At 44.1% G+C, this 20,636-nt stretch overlaps 1 protein-coding gene across 1 annotated transcript; it reads left to right on the forward strand.

Moving 5' to 3' along the window:
* Positions 1-10,404: 10,404 nt before the first annotated feature.
* LOC106551558 (zinc finger protein 287) lies at positions 10,405-20,149 on the forward strand. The gene is made up of 6 exons (XM_087708611.1): positions 10,405-10,570; positions 11,215-11,701; positions 12,927-13,053; positions 13,659-13,784; positions 14,534-14,659; positions 16,455-20,149. The coding sequence occupies exons 2-6, from the start codon at positions 11,234-11,236 to the stop codon at positions 17,507-17,509; spliced, it is 1,902 nt and encodes a 633-aa protein (XP_087564737.1). The 5' UTR covers positions 10,405-10,570; positions 11,215-11,233; the 3' UTR covers positions 17,510-20,149.
* The last annotated feature ends 487 nt before the right edge of the window (positions 20,150-20,636 follow it).

Consider the following 20,636-nt stretch of genomic DNA (forward strand, 5'->3'; position numbering starts at 1 on the left):
ATGATAGATAAGTTGACATGCTAGAATATGATGATCAGAAACTACTGTGCACACTAGTGTTAAGTACTTTGAATATGGTAAGTACCTTGAATGCATGTAGTTTCCACCAAGGTCCACTGCTACCAGCAGGAACTCATTTAAATCTGATTGGCCGAAGGCCCTGCCAGAGCCTTATAAAAGGGCTGCTGCCAGACAGGACCTTCGCTGGATTGTAGATAGCAGTCATGAATAAAGAGCTGTTGTTACTGAGCCTGAGTCTGCCTCCTCTGTTCACCCTATCTAACACTGGTGATGAAGGTAGGATTGGAAGGCAACTAGGCACCGAAAGAGCAGAAACAATCCAGCAAGTAATCCAGTCCGGAGTGAAGCAGGGCAGCGAGCAGCCATCTCAAGCAGCAAATTTGAATCGACTTCAACCAAGATGACTACGCACGCCCCACCAGCTCTGTACAACCCAGCTGCTGAACACTGGGAGTCCTAAATGATGAGGTTTGATTGCTTCCTTGAAGCCAACAACCTCCTGGGTCTGTCCAAAGGCCGGAGGCTGGTCCTGTCTCCTCCAACGAAGTCACCCACCACTCAGCTAAAGACTGGACTCTGAAACAGGATTTGAACTGGATGTGGAGGAGGTAGCCCTAACCCTAACCCTGGGAAAAGCTCCACGAGCTTCCACCGGGCGAAGCAACAGAAGCAACAGGTCCATCCAACCTGACTGAAGATCAGGCGCCAACTGAACTGCGCAGGTCTGGGTGAGCCACCAAAAAACCCACCTACTTGCATGACTACGTCACAAGCTGGACAAGCTCAACTAAGAGGGGAGGGATGTTAAGTACTTTGAATATGTTAAGTACCTTGAATGCATGTAGTTTCCACCAAGGTCCGCTGCTACCAGCGGGAACTCATTTAAATCTGATTGGCCGACGGCCCTACCAGAGCCCTATAAAAGGGCTGCTGCCGGACAGGACCTTCGCTGGATTGTAGATAGCAATCACTGAATAAAGAGCTGTTGTTACTGAGCCTGAGGCTGCCTCCTCCGTTCACCCTATCTAACAACTAGGATTGTTTAAAATAGTATATATACTGTATGTTATTTTGTTTTGCAAGTGTAATTGTCCTGGCAAGTGGAATGCCAGAACAATAGCACTGTATTCAATATATTTATATGTAAACAATAAAATATATATCTTGAAAGAAGGAGAAACTGTGGCCCCTTCAGGAAGAGTTCTCCAAAGCCATTGAAAACAGCTTTGGACTTAGTTATGTCTATAGGTTAACACCTTGGACACCTAGAGAATACATCACTCAACATAGAAACGGAATGTATGATATAAAACAATAAAAAATATTTCACAAAAACAGCCTGAACTCTTAATCAAAAATTCATTGATCATCACCCAGTCTATGTCAAGCAAGAGAGAGAAGGTTTATAGAACTTATGTGTAGAAAGAAGAACCTGCTTTCATGCTGATGAAAATGCTACAGGAACAGATCTGAAAATGCACAATGACATCATTATAGTATGACTCCTTATTTATTTATTTATTTATTATTAAAATTTATATGCCGCCCAATCCCGAAGGACTCCGGGCGGCTTACAAAAAAGAAGAGGAAGAAAAAAAATAGTAAAAAAAAAGACAGATTTAAAATCACAACACATGCATTTCGTTCTAATCGGGGCTGGACTTCAACAGTGAACTCAGAATTCTCAACCTACCTAGCTGTTTCCCGCCAGTAAATTGAATACTTGAAAACTGTAGTTGTCAAACATCTAGGAAAACAGGTCATGGTTTCTGAATGTTGTTAATTAGGAGTCTAGAATATTTCAAATACCCTAAATTTGTGGGTAGTGAAAGCTAGTTTTGCTTTGTGAGCTCAGATACATTCATTAATATGGTTAATGTAGGTCTCTCCTTAGAAATGTAGCATTACTGGAAGCATATTTTTTTCTTTGAATCTGAATTATTGTATAGACCATATGTTTAGTAGGAGCTCTCACAAACGTCTGTATCTTTGTTTTATTGCATACTTATTCAGAATATTTATTATTACCCGGAGAAATTTGTCTGACGTTCTATATTAGTGTAGGACTCTAATTAAAAATGGATACACAATGTCCAATTAGACTTCTAATTAGTACTAGTTAAGCTTCAGTAGAAGAAATTGGCCAAGACTCAAGTCAATAAGTAGAAAGTAATTGCATCAGTTATAAGTTTCTTCTCTTTAATTCTCTGCAGTGTCTGAACTTCTCAAAGTAATTCTCCAAGGACAAAACATTGAATAAATAAAGTTAAAGGTTAATTGTGTCTCCTTTAAATCAGGAGAGGGCAATCTCAGTCCAGGGCTGCGAGTCCTCTGAAACAAGATTGTGTCTGTGTGTGTGTGTGTGTACATGTGTCCCCAGAGATACCATTGACTACAGTTTATGAAAATTGGTGCCATAATATCCTGCCATTCTGAAGTAGAAAATCCCCAAGTCATGCTTTAAATCATTGTTTTTTAATGGCAGCAACTCCAGCATCCTGGAATGGGGAATTCTGGAATTCTAGAAGTTGAAGTCCACGTATCTTAAAGTTGCTGAGGTTGAGAAACACTAATTTAGAGGCATTCTGTTGGATTTGAAACCCATTGCAACTATTTTAGTGATCCTAAAGAAGATCTTTGAGATTTCCTACAAGTATTTTTTTTTAATGCCTTCGAGTTAATCAACTCCTGGTAACTGCCAACCTCTGCGATCTGTGCACTCTGCTACACATATACAGAACATGAATATAAAAGACCAATTGCCTTGTTTCGTTCATGTTACACCAAAGAGAAGAAGGGTCACCTTCCTGGAGCTCAGGATCACTGCTGGTAGATTGGTAGTGAACAAACAGCCTGTTGTCGGAGCTGGCAGCAGAGTTGGACAGTGAAGAGGTTGGGGAGAGAAATGGGTCAGTCCTGGAGTCTGGAGAAGGCTCAGATGGGGGCTCTGTGTCGGAGGCAGAGAGGGGGGCCAGGGCCATCTGGGAGTTATGTGCTGCCTGCAGAGCCTCCAGAGTTAAGACATCAGCGAGGCAGAGAAACAGGAGGAGCCTGTTCCCAGCACGAGTATGTGCAGAGCTGCCAGAAAAGGCAAGAACAATTAAGACAAAAGGGGCAACTCACATGAGCCTTTGCAGGAAACAACTTTGTTCGTTCTGGTCGGTTTAAATTCTGAAGCTCTATTTTGATTGTGCTTCGTGTAGCCTTGCAAAGCTAATTGGCAATTAGGTCTTTGTCAACGTTTCAAGGGAGATAAAGGTGGGTCCTTATCAGCCTTATCCCGAAGGACTGTGGCAGACTTCTGTAGGACTCTTTACAAACTATTTGTGACTCATTACGGGCTGTGAATGAACATAATTCACAGCCGTTGAAATAAAGAGAGGGTTTTGGGGACTAAGCTTTACCGTCTCAGGAAGCCTAGGGCAGAAATGCAATTTTCCTTCTCTTTGTTTTCCACCTTCCAGTGCCAGAGTGTGGGGGCTCAGAATCTGAGTTCTCTCAACACTGGGGGCTTCATCTGAAAGGAGCTCTGCTTAAGTCCTTGCCAATGGTCATACCATGCAGGTCCATAAATCATAAGGAGTTCGTTGTAGCTTAATCCCACCTTTATGCCAGGGTAGGAAGGGGGAGAAATTGTATGGTTCTACTTCCTGCAGGTTCTGAGGTCCAGTGCAACTAAGACTAACCCTTTGTTTGTGATCCCTCATACAATATACAAGAGATTCTCATGGACATTCAGCCTTGATTTGACCCATTACATATCCCTATTGGTTTTCATTCCAAGATAGATAAATCATGCCGAGGAGGACCAACGTTCAATGAGCAATAGTCGGTGGGTGAGGCATGGCTCTACAAAAACTTTCCTTTTCAGGCTGCTGGGCACGGCGCTTCTCCCCCACTGGAGCGGTGCCTGGAGATTTAGTAAACTTATTGGAATAAGGAAGAGATACCTTCTCTGGGGCTCCCATCCTTTTCCGCCATTTGGGGGGTTGGTTTTTTTCTCCCCCCCAAACAGCCTTGCACAGTGGGCTTGGGTTACCAGCTGGTATCTCTTCCTGGCAAGCGGGGCTTATGAGTCCAGGAAGGGGCTGACCTTGCCCGCTTTGCCTGCAAACCCCCAATGTTGAGAGACAAGCAGAAGAAGAACATCATGGCTTCAAAAATCTAAGGGGCTGCATATACTTGCTAAATACAGACTACAAGATATTCACATTAATAACAGCCGAATGCTTAAAAAGATTCCTAAAGGAGTTTATACACACTGACCAAAATGGTTTTCTACAAAAATGACACATGAAAAATAATATAAGAATAATATTAGATGTCTTAGAATATTACGAGATACTTAGTGGAACACAGGTGGCATTGCTATTTTAGATGCGCAAAAAGCTTTTGACAGTTAATTGGGAATTTGTGCTACAACAATTGAAATACATGGAATTTGGAAATAAATTTTTAAATATGTTTTGGGCACTTCTAACCAAGAAGCTAAAGTAATAGTGAATGGAGAGGTGACTAAAATAAGTTTAAAATACAGAAAGGTATGAGGCAAGGGTGTCCTCTATCCCCATTGCTATTTATATTGTCTCTAATAGCAATTAGCAATTAGACTTATATACCGCTTCATAGGGCTTTCAGCCCTCTCTAAGCGGTTTACAGAGTCAGCATATTGCCCCCAACAACAATCCGGGTCCTCATTTTACCCACCTCGGAAGGATGGAAGGCTGAGTCAACCCTGAGCCGGTGAGATTTGAACAGCCGAACTGCAGAACTGAAGTAACCTGCAGTGCTGCATTTAACCACTGCGCCACCTCGGCTCTAGAAGTGTTAACAAGAATAATATGGAAAGAAACTCAGATTAAAGGTATGGAAATTAGGAAAGAAATCTACAAATTACAAGCATTTGCAGACGACTTAGTTTTTATTCTTGAAGAACCACTAAAATCAGGTCCGAGGCTGATGAAGGTACTAGAGGACTATGGGAAGGTAGTTGAGTTAAAAATTAATAAAGATAAAACCAAAATGATAGTTAAAATATGACAGAGAAGAAGGAGGAATTGGCCAAGGGAATAAATATTCAGATTGAAAAACAAATGAAATATTTAGGAATCTATATAAAGGAAAGGTGTACATCAATCAAAGAGGATAACTATGTTAACAAATTATATAAAGGAGGATTTGGAGAGGTGGGAAAATTTGATACTCTCCTTCATGGGAAGAATAACAGTGATCAAAATGAATATTCTACCAAAATTATTGTTTTTGTTCCAAAATATTTCTATAAAATTAGATATAAGGGTACTTTGGAAAATTGACTAAAATGACATCAGAATACATTTGGAAAGGGAAGAAACCAAGGATTAAATTTAAACTTCTGCAAGCATTTGCAGACGACTTAGTTTTTATTTTTTAAGAACCACTAAAATCAGATCCGAGGCTGATGAAGGTACTAGAGGACAATGGGAAGGTAGCTGAGTTGAAAATTAATAAAGATTCAGGGAAAGGGGAGGAGTGAATAGCGACCGCGGGGGAGGGAAAATGGGCATCTTTTCTGGGCTAAATGCCAGGTCTGTGGTTCACAAGGCTCCCTTCGTCCAGGACCTAATTGTAGACGAGGGGGCAGACCTGGCATATATTACTGAAACCTGGCTGGGCCCGGAGGGAGGAGTCCCCCTCACCGAAATGTGCCCAGATGGTTTTCAGGTGCTTCATCAACCGCGATCCCAGAGAAAGGGGCGGGGGAGTGGCCATTGTGATCCGACAGTCCTTAGCTCCTTGTAGGATCCCTGCTCAGGAGCTTGTCGGGTGTGAGTCCTTGCTGGTGAAGATGGACCTTGCAGGTCAAGTGGGCTTGTTGTTAACGTACCTGCCTCCCAACAGCGTGACAACAGCCCTCCCTTGCTTCTCAAGTCAGTAGCTGAGCTGGCAGTTGAGTTCCCCAGACTTATGATACTGGGGGACTTCAATCTGCCTTCGCTCGGCGAACACTCAGATGGAGCGCAGGAGTTCATGGCTTCTATGACAGCCATGGGCTTGACCCAAGTAATCCAGGGTCTGACTCACTCAGCGGGTCACACACTCAACCTCGTATTTCTCTCAGAGCAGTGGAGTTGTGATCTTGGTTTGAGGGGTAGTGAGATCTTGCCCCTGTCATGGTCAGACCACTTCCTACTGAGGCTCGACTTTCGGAGACCAATCCCCCGTTGTAGGGAGGAGGAACCGATTAGCTGGTTCCACCTCAGGCATCTTATGGATCCCCAGGGTTTCCAGACAGCTCTTGGCATTATGCCTGACACTCTCGCCCGCAGTCTGGTGGAGACCTTAGTTGCTACTTGGAACTCGGTAGCATCTGAGGCTCTCCACCGGATTGCGCCTTTACGGCCGATCCGTGGCAGTGGATCCAGGAGGGCCCCTTGGTTTACCGAGGACCTCCGGGAGATGAAGCGCCAAAAGAGACGCCTAGAGCGCCGCTGGAGGTCCAATAAATCCGAGTCAGACCGAGCACTATTAAAAGCTTGCATTGGAGCATACCTCTCGGCAATACAGACAGCCAAGAATTATATTGCCGCTCTGATAGCGTCCGCTGAGTCACGCCCTGCCACCTTGTTTAGGGTGACCCGCTCCCTCCTAAATGGGAGGATTGCGGATAACCCCTTGCAAGGTAGAGCAGAGGAATATGTCCAGTTCCTCGCAGACAAAGTTGCTCGGCTTCGGATGGACCTGGACTCCAATTGCACAGAGCCAGCCGGGGTACCTGGGGAAGGTCTTGAACGCCATCTCTGGACTGACTTTCAACCTGTTGCTCCTGATGAAGTGGACAAGGCCATGGGAGCAGTGAGTGCTGCCATGTGTATACTGGACCCATGCCCCTCCTGGCTGGTTGCAAACAGCAAGGAGGTGACGCGGAGCTGGATCCAGGCGATGGTGAATGCCTCTCTTCGGGAGGGCTTCTTCCCACCGGCATTGAAGACAGCGGTGGTGAGACCCCTCCTGAAGAAGCCATCGCTGGATCCAGGCATTTTGAATAACTACCGTCCAGTCTCCAACCTCCCCTTTATTGGGAAGGTTGTTGAGAAAGTGGTAGCCTCTCAACTCCAACAGTCCTTGAATGAAGCCGATTATCTGGACTCCTTTCAGTCTGGATTCAGGCCTGGCTACAGCACAGAAACCATTTTGGTCGCACTGACCGATGATCTCTGGAGAGCCAGGGTTGGAAGTCATCTCTCCATCCTAGTGCTTCTCGATCTCTCAGCGGCCTTCAATACCATCGACCATGGTATCCTTCTGCGACGGTTACGAGAGGTGGGGGTGGGAGGCACCATTTTTCGGTGGTTCTCCTCCTACCTCTTGGACAGGTCGCAGTCGGTGTTGGTCGGGGGACAGAGGTCGACCCCTAGGCCCCTGAAATATGGGGTCCCTCAGGGTTCGGTCCTATCCCCCCTCCTGTTTAACATCTACATGAAGCCGCTGGGTGAGATCATTCGATGGCACGGGATAAAATACCATCAATACGCGGACGATACCCAGTTGTATCTGTCCGCCCCATGCCAACTCAGTGAAGCAGTTGACGTGATGTGCCAGTGCCTGGAGGCTGTAAGGGTCTGGATGGGGGTTAACAAGCTTGCGCTCACTCCAGACAAGACCGAGTGGCTGTTGTGTTTCCCTCCCAAAAATTTGGTTAGTATTCCATCATTCAGGCTGGGGGGTGAAATTTTACACCCCTCAGACAGGGCTCGCAATTTGGGAGTCCTCCTGGACCCACAGCTGACCTTAGAACATCATTTGTCGGCTGTGACCAGGGGGGCATTTGCCCAGGTCCGCCTGGTGCACCAGTTGCGTCCCTAACTGAACCGGGAGGCACTCGCAACAGTCACTCATGCCCTCGTGACCTCAAGACTGGACTACTGCAATGCGCTCTACATGGGGCAGCCCTTGAAGAGCATTCGAAGACTTCAACTCATCCAGAATGCAGCCGCGTGAGTGATCGTGGGTGCACCTCGGTACACCCACGTTACACCTATCCTCCGCGAGCTGCACTGGTTACCGATCGGTCTCCGGATACGCTTCAAGGTGCTAGTCGTCACTTATAAAGCCCTTCATGGTATTGGACCTGGATACTTGAGAGACCGCCTGCTGCCAATTACCTCCCAAAGACCCATTAGATCACACAGGGTTGGCCTCCTCCAGGTTCCGTCTACTAGCCAATGCCATCTGGCTATTACCCAGGGGAGGGTCTTCTCTGTGGCAGCTCCGGCCCTTTGGAATGAACTCCCCGCAGAGATTCGGACCCTCACCTCTCTCCAGGCCTTCCGAAAAGCCGTTAAAACCTGGCTGTGTTGGCAGGACTGGGGTTGATGAGTTCCCTTCCCCTCTCGATCTGTGTGGCTGTTGGCTATTTTTAAAAGCTTGTATTGTACTCTTGTGTTTCCCTTTCCCCCTTGGGTTGTTCGCCGCCCTGAGTCCCGCAAGGAATAGGGCGGCATATAAATAAAACAAACCTCAAACCGAAAGAGGCGCCCGCTGGAATTAGGTGGGGGCCAGTCCCTGGGACCGGCAAGCGAGCTTGGTCAAAGCTAGGTCCTGGACACTGCTGGTCAAGAGGAATTCAGTGCAATGAGAGAGCAATACATGAGGACAGGAGATGGCTTTCTTATAGTCTATTCGTCCATCCGGGTGCGCTTCAAGGTACTACTTACCACCCACAAAGCCCTTCATGGTAGTGGATCTGGGTACTTGAGAGACCGCCTTCTGCCAATTACCTCCTCGCGACCTATAAGATCTCACAGATTAGGCCTCCTCCGAGTTCCATCTGCCAGTCAGTGTCGACTGGCAACTATGCGGAGGAGAGCCTTTTCGGTAGTAGCTCCGACCCTTTGGAACGATCTCCCCGTGGAGATTCGTACCCTCACTACCCTTCAGACCTTCCGCACAGCCCTCAAGATCTGGCTATCCCGTCAGGCCTGGGGTTAAAGATTATAATCTGTCCCCACCCGAATGATGAATGTTGCTCTATTTTTAATTATGTATGTTCTATACGTCATTGTATGTATCCCCTCCCACATAAGTTGTAAGCCGCCCTGAGTCCCCTCAGGGAAAAGGGCAGCCTATAAATAAACTTATACCATACCATACCAGAACTATTTTCTTTTGGAAATTATAAACAATAAATATAACAGGGGGTAAATTACTTAACAATACATATTATTAAGGCAGCAAGAATGGTCTTTACCCAAAACTCGGAAAACAAGGAAATTCCACAAGAAGAGGAAGTAATTAGGAAAATTTTGACTTGTGCTGAAATGGATAAATTGACATGGGAATTGAAGAATAAAGATGAACCAGAATATTACAAGATCTGGGACAAATTTTATCGATGGTTGGAACAAAAAAGGAAAGACCCAAAATAAACAACAACTAAGATTTATAGAATGGAGATTAGAATTACGTATGAAACTACAAAAGTGAAAATGATAAGGAGATAAAAACAAAGCAACGTGGTTGGAAATACAATATTTTTATATTTGTAAATCCCGAATCGACCAAATGTAAATAAGCTTGGTAGTTATAATGTATAACTTTATATCTTAATATGTATGGGCAAAGTCTTTGCCAGGATGGTTACACTGTGTCCAATGCTTTAATTTGTGTTCAATTAATACACTTTAAAAAAAAAAAATCTAAGGGACTGGTTTGGACAAAACTCAACAGCACTTTTTCGTGCGGCTGTTGATAAAAATAGGATCGCCAACATGATCGCCACCCTCCGATGACTGTTAGGGCCCAAGAAGAACACCAAGTACAACAAAAAAAAAGAGCCAGAATCACAAAAACCATTTGGTGTATGTAGATAAAGTACCTAACGGAGCACCTTTGCTCACTAAAGTAGAGGGTGCTGTAATTCTAGAGGTGTTTGCAGGATTTTGTGCACGCACCAGAGGCACTGAAGCATCATCGCAGCTCTGCTGGGTTTTTTTTAGAGACATGCGACTCCCAGCAAAGGGACAGAAGGAAACAGGGCGAAACTTGGGTGGGATCATTTTCAGCCTTCGCTTGACAGGCACACACCGCCCATGCCTCTTATGCCGGCTTTTCTCAATCTTAGTCAAGCTCTCCGATGTGTGGACTTCAACTCGCAGCATCCTTAAAGTTGCCAAGGTTGAGAAATACTGCTTTGCCAAGGTTGAGAAATACTGCTGTGCCAAGGAGAAAAAGCCCTTGCCCACCGAAGGAGGACGGGCAGCAAAACTAGGAAACGTTTGGCTTCTTTGCCCACGAGAGGGCTCCCTGGCTTTTCTTTGCTAGACCCGAAGTACCTGCTAGTTTTCCCCCTCTTAGCGAACAGCATGTAAGAGTCCCGTTTTGTTTTCCGGGTTATTGGGGGAAGTTGCTCTGATTGCTCCGCTTGCACGGCCGTCTTATTTCGATGCAAGGGGGTCTTCAAAGCAGAGATGCCTTCCCCCCTTTTGCCTTAACCCTAAAATAAGAATTCCCTCCCTTCTCTAGATATTCGGCTAAAAAGTCTCCTTGACACAGGGCTGAATCTCAGCAGGTAGAAAGCGTGTGGGAGGGGGGGGGGGTCTCTGGGTCCCCATCCTTCCTGCACCCGCCTGCAGATCCAAGCTCTGTGGATGTGCAACCCCCCTCCCCGGAGTCTTGTTTCTCAGCAGCAGAGAAATTGGCCGGGTTGAAGGGCAGTCAGAAAATACGAGGTGGAAAGTGGATTGCAATGGAGAGATTGACAAGCACAACGCCCGGGATCTCCCTTTTGAATCCCAGGCTTTGCTGATCAGCTTTTTCCTCCAACCTGGAAAGGGGGAACTGGATAAAGATTTATTTCTAAGTAGGGGGGGGGGATTCTGTGTTGCAAAATCTGTTTCTTTCTTGGGGGGGGGGGGTGGTATCTTATAGGCAGGGGAACTCCAGGCAGCATAGGACAGCAGGCAACCTGACCCAACCTAGCCCAGAATCAGAAGCAAATTTTGGTGACAGTTCTCTTTGGAGAGGGGCAGAATAACCAAAGCAGCCACTATGTGACTGATTTCTCTCTGCTCACCCCACTCTGTCAGTTATATTAAGAGTTTTACATTCCTTCTATCTTTTGCTTTTCATGGATGCATTTTTTCAATCAGTTTACTATATTTGCTTTCACTATGGCCCAATATGTAAGATTTTTTTTTTTTCATTTTCTCTTAGTTGCAAAATTTCCTTTGGGATGAACCCCCAGTCACTCCTCCCAGAAGAGCAAGCAGAGGAAGCAATTTCTTGGGCTCCAGGGAATCTAATGAATGGCTGGTGTAGAAGAAGATCTGCTTGGTCAACATCCATGAAGGGGTCAGAAGCCCATCGCTTTGGGAAAGAGGAACCGGTTGGCATCCCTGGGGAGGTCAAGGTGGACGTGGATGCCCTGCTCAAAGACATTGAGGAACACAACAGGCAGAGGTTTCGTTCGGATGCTCTTCCTTTGGGGGAACGTCCCTGGCAGACTCTGTTCCACCTGGGAGAGGCCGCTCAGAGATGGCTGAGACCACAGGACCGCACCAAAGGACAGGTGGTGGACGTGGTCATCTTGGAGCAGTTTCTACATGTGCTTCCTTTGGGAATGCGGGCTTGGGTGAGAGCCAGGAAGCCAAGTACCAGCCAGGAGGCAGCTCAATTGGCTGAAGCTTATCTGGAGCAACAGGTATCCTTGCGAATAAGAAAGGGAGACCTTGATTCATAGCCTAATGCTAGGAATGTTGTTGTTCCTCTGACCACAAGCATTGGCCAATCAAGAAGGGGTCTCCAGTAGGCTGGATTCTGAGGCCACCTGAATTTGTCTTGCAATTGGTTATAAATGGAGTGGGCAGTAGAAAGAGGGAAGGCTAAAAACATCATCTCCTTTGATAACAGAATAACAGCATCATGGTATGGCATGCCGGTTTGACAGCCACGGATAGGAAAACATTACAGAGGGTGGTGAGCACAGCACAAAACATTGTGGGCTGTCCCCTGATACCAGTAGATAAGACTGCTAGGGCTCGCTGCCTTAGAAGAGCGAGGAAAATCCTCAGGGACGACTTACACCCTGGAGAGCACATCTTTACCCTCCAACCACCAGGAAAGAGATATAGAATCATAGCCAGCCACACAAACAGGCTGAAGTACAGTTTTTATCCGTGGGCTGTCATACTCCTGAATGTGAAATAACATCACAACTACGTAGTTCGATGGGCTTGCAGAGCTGGTGCAATGTGTAACACGTTCACACTGGTGTAATGGGAGGACTGGGTGTTTGTTAATATGATTTATTGGGTTAGGGATTTTCTATCTTCACTGTGAATTGTATTGTGTTGGGGGGGTGCACTAAGGGAGCTCTACCAATCATATTGTACATATGTTGTGCACTGACAAATAAATTGTTATTATTATTCTTAACAGTTTCCAGCTTGCTAGGAAAGTCTGTTCTTACTTGGAGAGCTACAGATCTAAAATATACCCCCAATATCTTGGTTCATATACCCTGCTAATTACAAATCCCGGGTTGGTATCTCAGGTTTACATAATATAGCTATACTGTAATTTATAATCCAGTGGCCTGGTTAACCTGTAAGTGGCTGGTTTTCTACAGTTTACTGAACCACAAATCACAACCACAAGTGAAATCATTGAGTTGTATCCCTGTTATAAGAGTATGGTTAAATTTCTAATCTTTGTCCTGCTAACTTTTTAGGGGAGTCCCTTGCTTCAACATTATGTTTAGATATCAACTGTCAGGGAGCTTTATATAAACTTAGGTAAGGAATTATAAAATCAAGATGCAGCAGGTATTATTTCTGAATATTTTTTGCTAAATGGCATGGTTAGCAGTCATCACAGTAGTAAACAGATCAAAAGCATTAATTTATTCCATTTTCTTCCTCTTATAGTGTCCTATGGCATTCCAAGATGTGGCTGTATATTTCACCCAAGAGGAATGGGACCTTCTAAATGAGGAGCAAAGAATATTGTATTACACAGTCATGCAAGAAAATTCTGAGAACATAACCTCTTTAGGTAAGGGTTCCTGTAAGATCAAGGAATCCTTTCTGAAGCTGTCAACTCTATTTTGCTTATATAACAGTCCTTGTGAGTTGTTTGTTTGTTTAGCAAATGTAATAACCAAGGAGCAAATTACATTTTATTTGGTAACCTGCTTTATCTTTAAAGCAGACTTTTCCGTTAGATTGAGCCGAGGGACAACAAATGCAAGGTTCCCTTAGGTTTCCATGGCTTCGGGTGCACTTTAACCTGGTTCTTCCCAAATCTAGACCAACATTTCAACTATGCTACACTAGTAGACAATTCTAAATTATTTTTGTTCTTGGTATTCTCTGACCTTGGTTGCTCTCCCACAAATAACTCAGATGACCAAGAGGTTCAGTATCATTTTACACCACGCATAGAACTGGAAACATATGTTGTGATCAGAGCACTATCAAAAAAGAAATTAGCTTCCAACCTGTCATCTAGAAACCTTTATGAGGTGTACCTCTATTGGAATTCTGAGCTAGCTAATTTACCCAGCCTGTCCCTGCATGAGACACTTTATCATGTTAGATAGCTATAAAGAAAATCAATAATCTTCCTTTCTTTTGTTGTGTTTCTTTCCCTTCCTTTAGAGCTTTTGATTTCTAAACCAGATCCAAGTCTCCAACCTGACTTGGACGAAGAGACACAGAGGGCCTTCAAAGGGAAAGACTCTATTGTTGAAGCAGTTATGAATTGGGATGACATAACTGTAGTCGGTGAGAAAGTCTTTCTGTAACAAAAGAATCCGCCTATTTTTAAGTCTTATTCGGTTACATGTTACTTTTTTCCAAAGTCAATCACTTTGAATCAACCTGTCTTCACATCCAGACACACAGCAGTTGGAAGATACATTGATCAGAATTTCCTTTAGTACATAGTTTAGCTCATAAGTTGGTGAGTTTTCCCGCCATTAACTTAGCTGTTGCCCCACTGATTTCATTACTTCCCTCTGTCAGCGACCTGGGTTGGCTGTACAAAATCAGACGTGTTTCTGGGGGTTCACATTAACCACTGAACCATTCCCATGGAAACCCTCAGCAGAATCTGGGGGACGTCCATTCTGATTCAGCAGCCCTCTTTGCCCATTTTAATTGGCCCATCGCAGTTGCCGTAACTCCAAGTCCCAGTAAATCTTAATTCCACCCAATAAGGTAGTCCCTTCGTGTCCGCAAAACACAAACAGTTGCACATACTTGGACCCCTCACCAAAACTGTGACTGAGGTGCACCTAATAATCAGTAGGAAAGATTTCAGAGAGCCCCTTTGAGAGTATAGTGGCCAGCAAAACATGCCCCTAAATCAACCCTAACCAGTTCCAGTATGGTAATATATTGATTTAAAGCCTGAGAAAACCTGGTTTCTACTCAAGGTAAAAATTTGATGACTTTTTGACATCTGGTACTAGTTTTTTTCCCTGCATTGTTTTTCAATATTTCCTCTGGTTTAACTTTTTTCCTTAATTTAGAATTGCCACCCCAATATCCATATGATTGCCTGCATAATGGTGAACCTGACATGATCTTCCAGATCGGAAGAGATGGGATGATTCAGGAGTCTGAGGAAAGGAGTAGTCTGAGGCATTCTTTTCCAGGTGAGCTATTAGGGTTTGGGTTTTTTTTTGAAGCCACCTGGGAAGGGAAGACTCCGAAGAAAGATGAAAGTCACTGTAAGACAGAGCCAGATTCTTTTTGAATGAGCAAAACAGAGCTTGAGGAACCAAAGTATTCTAAACAATTGCAGAATGTTGTTTTCCTGCAAAAGGGGGGAGGGGGGGCAGTCCAGCAATTTTCCAGGGTTCTTCAAAATATTCCATTGCCACAGCAATTCATTTTCCCCACTTATTTGCCATCCTTGTTACTACTTCTGTATCTAGAACGTCAGAAGAAGTGAGGTCTTTTAGTATTCTGTTAGTGTATCAAATTGTGAGGAAGGTACTTCCATTTTTGATAGTTCCCTTCATGGCTTGGGACCAGGTTATCTGAGGGACTTTTTTGCCGGTGTAAGGCCCGGCCTCTTCTCCTTATTCAAGAAAGTAAAGACACTTGAAACTTAGCATTTCAAAAGGAACCTTTTATTGAATAGAAGTGATAGCAGGGCGAAAGTAAAGCAGGCTCTAAGAGCCCTCAAGCCATACAGTTAGAATAAAAGGAATTGGAAACCTATCCCAACAGTCCAGTGTGGATTCAGCCAATATGCAGGTGTGAAAATGTTATTGTACCGGCGCTCTGAGAAAGCGATAAGGGAACTTTCTCAGGGTCATCCTCTGCCGGCTTTGAAGCGATACAACCCACATGGCTCTCCCTCCCCTTACGTTCCCCAAAAGGTGAGAAAATGCCAGGCTGCTTAGGCACCAGGCTAAAGATTATAAATCAATGATTACAGGATGCAGAATATATAGGAGAGAGAGTAATAAAATGTAAACCTATGCAAAGTACAATAAAGATACATAATGGAACAGGGTCCCCATCCTCCCCTCAAGAATGGCAGATTCACAGATCTGACAGCCGGTCACACCCACCCAGCCCACTAGAGTGGGGAGGCAAGATACTATCCCCTAAGGAGGTACATTTGACAGGACTCGAAGAAGAGCCTTCTTCCATTGGTGGCTCCCTCCCTCTGGAACATTATCCCTCCAGAAATTAGACTGGACCTCACCCCAATCTGACATTTTTGTAAGGCCCTGATGGTTTTGCTAGCATGCCTGGGGAACCCAGACCTGGATGGAGCCCATTAAATGGCTGATATAAGTGTGTTGTTGGAGGCGGGGGGGGGGGAGTATTTTATTATTTTTAATTCTTCCACATTGTGTTTTTATTTTCTGTAAGCCGCCTAGAATCGCTGTGAGTTAATAGGTGGCTATCTAATTTTTCCAAAACAAATAAATGAAAAGGGATACTAAAAATAGCTGAAGAAAGAATGGTGGTTTAACTGAAATAGCCAAGCATTTCAGGCCAAATGTTTAAAAACCTGACTGTGGGCCACTGCAAGCTGTTGTAAATGCGAGCCAGTTGCCAAGTAGCCAAAATACAATCACATAACTGTGGTGTGGAGGGGTATTTGTGTGTGTCCATCAGTTGTGACTATAAGGATGGGTCATTATTACCTTTCTTGAAGTCTTTCATAAATTTGAATTGTCGTAAGTTGAGGGGACTACCGATAGTGAATTAAATAACCTAGAAATCAACATTTCATACCGTATTTTCAGCCCCGAATCCAAATAATGGCATTTTTCCACAATTAAAGAATGTGAAGGAATAATTCAAAGTTTGATATTGAAACCAAGTCCATATTTTTCCCCTTTTCTTGCTTTGCTCACCCCACCCCCTTATTTACTTTTTTTTGCCTCTGTCTTCAAAGCTTTGTTTATATCTTTGTTGTTCTTGCAGAAAGTCTGGCTACCAGAAAAAAAAATTATCAGGAGGAGTTTAGAGCAGACCGACTTCAGGAGCCAACGCAGTGGGATATGTTCTTTGATCCCCAAATTTCTGAACCAATGGAGGTCAAATCTAGAGGACAACAAGGATTATTCCTGGAGCTCATGCAAGCTTCTAGGGCTGACAAGAAAATGCCCAATAATAACTCCCAAGTAAGTTCTACTGTATCAAAAAGAAACTACCCTTGTTCTGAATGTGGGAGAAGTTTTGATCGCCGTTCCAACTTAATTAAACATCAACGAATCCACACAGGAGAAAAGCCCTACCCTTGTACAGAGTGTGGGAAATGCTTTGACCAGCAGTCCAATCTAAACGTCCATCTAAGGATTCATACTGGCGAAAAGCCATATGGCTGCCCTGATTGCGGCAAAAGGTTTAGTATCAAATCACATTTACATGGACACTATAGGATACACACAGGGGAGAAGCCTTACGAATGTGAAGACTGTGGGAAGAGCTTCCGTGTGAAATCTTCCTTAAATAAGCACCAGCGAACCCATACAGGAGCGGCTAAGCTCTCCAAACTACCTGAGATCAAATCAGAGGGTCCCCGGGCAATATTGCCAGAAGTGACACGGGTTTATGCAGCTCCCAAATCAGAAAAAATAATTAAAATGATGAGTAGGAAGCCCCCTATAGAAATCACGGTGTCAAACAAGAATTTTTCCTGTTCCGAGTGTGGGAAAGGATTCGATCGGCCTTCACATCTCATTACGCACCAGAGGATCCACACAGGGGAAAAACCGTATCCGTGCATTCAGTGCGGGAAACGTTTTCACCAGCAGTCTAACCTGAATGTCCATTTGCGTCTCCACACTGGGGAGAAACCTTATGGCTGTCCTGAATGCGGCAAAAGATTCAACATCAAATCCCATCTACATGGACACTACAGGATCCACACAGGTGAGAAGCCATTTGAGTGTGAAGACTGCGGGAAGAGCTTCCGGGTGAAATCTTGTCTAAATAAGCACCAGCAAACCCATACAGGAGAAAAGCAATATAAATGACTGAGGGGAAAAAAACCTGAAGTTCTAACCTAATTAAACATCAGGTCATTCTGGAGAGAAAGATTACAATGCTCTGAACTTGGGGGGGGAAGCAACTTTTGCAACAGATGAGACTTTATCAAACATGAAAGAATCCACACAGGAGAAAATCCTTGTTTTCCTTCTGCAAGAAATAAGCACCTGAAAATCTACAGTGTCTTTGTGGGTGCTTAATCTGTGGGAAAATGTTCAGGATGGTAGTTCTAGCTGTGATTGGAAAGGGGTGGATTTGAACACACAACTGAGGCACTGATCATAGCAGCACAAAAACAGGCACTTAGTACATGATCCATAGAAACGAGTCTACTATCTAGGCAAATGTAGATTATGAAGACGGGTCTCAGAGACAGCCCAACACATAGTGTCTAGATACAACACATAAATGCAGGCAGAAAGAACACACTCTGAACAGCCCAACAAGAAAACTGGCATTGTGTACAGGAATATATGCACAGTGTATGGGCCACATCCAGATGGGAGATTCAACAGAAGGTCATGAAAGAGATTAGGACTAAGATCCTGCGGGACCTTCCAGATTGAGACAGATAGGCAGGTACTAGCCAATCAACCAGACATCATGGTACTAGAAAAGGATAGAAGACAGTAATGGTGATAGAGGTATTGGTACCAAATGACACCAACATGGGAGGAGCAGTATAAGAAATTAGAGAAGTTCCAGGGCCTGAAGAAGGAAGTAGAGGAGTTGTGGAAAGTCGAAATGGTCTCAGTGGTGGGAGGAGTGCCTGTGGCTGTGACTGCTAAACTAGGATAATAGCTCCAACAGACCTCAGGAACAATGCCAGAGCTCTCTGTTCAAGAGTGTGCAGGGTTAGGAACAGCTAAGATCCTACGCAGGCCTTTGGTAGAGGACCAGAGATTGAAGGAAACACATATCACCATAGGGGTGAAAAGGGAAATAGCAATAGAACGTAGACTTATATACTGCTTCATATAGTGCTTTTACTGCCCTCTCTAGGGAGTTTACAGAGTCAGCCTATTGCCCCCAACAATCTGGCTGCTCATTTTACCCACCTAGGAAGGATGGAAGGCTGAGTCAACCTTGAGCCTGGTGAGATTCGAACTGCTAAGTTGCAGACAGCTGGCATCAGCAGAAGTGGCCTGCAGTACTGCTCTCTAACCACTGTGCCACCTCAGCTCACCTCAAATTTTTAAATGTACACAATAATTCATAGTTCAAGCTATAATCATTCGAAATGCAACAATTGAGAAACGTTTCCATGGGTTTTTTTGGAGGAGGTTATTGTTCAATGAATCCCTAAGGAACACAAGCAAATGTTTCTATGGGGTTCAGAGGGAAGCCGTTTGTGTTTGGAACTTAAATATCTTAAATTTGCAACAATTTGAGAGCCAGTATGATATAGTGGCTAAGGTGCTAGTCTAGAAACCCAGAGACTGGGTTCTAGACCCTCCTTCTCAACCCAACCAACCTCACAGGGTTATTAGAGAGAAAATAGGCAGAGGAAGGCAGGTTGGCATAGCACAAAGTCCGGTGGTTCAATTCACCTGGTGCAATTTAGCCAATAACCACACCCAGGTGGGTGAGAACACATTTAAGAACTTTTATTTCTGCACAGAAGAGCTCACGCTTGGGATTAGAGTCACAAAGCAAGCATCCTCTGTATTCCCTTCACATCAGATATTTATATACTCTACAGATTGCCTCAATTTTGGATTGGTTGGAGCCATTTGCCTTACGATACCCCCTTAACTTTTTTGGGTGGGTTCTTCCCTTTCACTGGACAGATATTCTTAACAGCCTTATGGGGATGCCTGGTATCTATGCTCATTTTCCCCCTAGAATGTTCACACAGCTTCTTCAGTGTGTTGCAATTAGCTCATGGCTTTTGTTTTATCAATGTATAAAATACAAAGAAAAATAAAAACAAGAAATTAAGGGAAAGAAAAAGGTGAAAGAAAACATGAGGTACAAGGGAAGGAAGGAAAAACCAAATTGATGGAAATGAACCTCCACAGCTCTTAAGTCCTCTGCTGCTTAAAATGGCTTTTTATGATTGGCTTGAAGGAACTTAGTTAGTTTAGTATAGATAGTTTAGCAGTGCTGATTGGAAATTGGCCCCCCTTTGATCTCATTTGGTATGCCTACAGCACTGAAGATTTTGAGGCCAGCTCCTCTGCTATTTGCTTGGCGATCACATTCCTTAATGGACCAACTTCATGGTGCCCAGTGGCGTAGTCACAGACAATCAGGATACACTCATTGTCTGTACTAGATTGTGGCATGTGGCAAAGAGCCTACAATATCAATGGCTACTTTAGATAAGGAAATAGAGGTTAAAATGTACCCTTTTTCCATAGGAATGTTGTTCTGTTCCCTTTTTAGCTTTATCAACCTTACCTACAGATCTCTGGCCAATACCACCTTATCCAAAATTCTATGCCATCCCTATAACCATAAACCTGGACCATGGAGTTTCATGAACTAGCTTCAACACTGCTTATTGTGTAGCTATTTGTAAATTTTCTTCCTTTCTATAGGGATGAAGCCTTGTTCATTACAACTCTTTTTTCTGAAATCTGGGTGTTGTGTCCTCATTTCCCTCCTTCTCTATTGCTAACTAACAATGTTTTGGGGTTTGTTGACTCTTTTACAAGGGTCTCAGGTGAATTTCCCATTTAGGAGTCTCTATCCCTATAGGTTCAGCCCTAAAGCTTTGTTTTTCCTAGATCATCTCACTACTTCTATTAAGTCAAGATTGTTAGGAAGAATCCCAAGTTCCTTCCTGTTTCAAGCTGTATTCTCATCTTCAACTGGTCCCTTGTAGTTACTCCCACTATCTTAGCTTCTTTCTTGACTCCTTTTCTCCAGGTCCAACCTTCAGTAAACAAAAAGTCTGTTCTCATGATTAGGTTATGTGGCATGTTACAGATTACTCCTACTACTGTTGTATGTTTCTTTCCCTGTGCTTGTTCTTTGGCTTTAACCAATGTGGCCATCTCAGTCTGCTAAAACCCTTATAAGAGGCTCTTTCTCCATAAACACTGCCTTTTTTATTAAATGAGGATGCAACAAGGTTTGTCCAATCCCAGTATCTACTAAACTTTTCAC

The sequence above is a fragment of the Thamnophis sirtalis genome, unplaced genomic scaffold (assembly GCF_051295495.1).
Source record: "Thamnophis sirtalis isolate CommonGarterSnake01/CBP01778 unplaced genomic scaffold, rThaSir2_p1.2 scaffold_3, whole genome shotgun sequence".
Taxonomy (NCBI): Eukaryota; Metazoa; Chordata; class Lepidosauria; order Squamata; family Natricidae; genus Thamnophis; species Thamnophis sirtalis.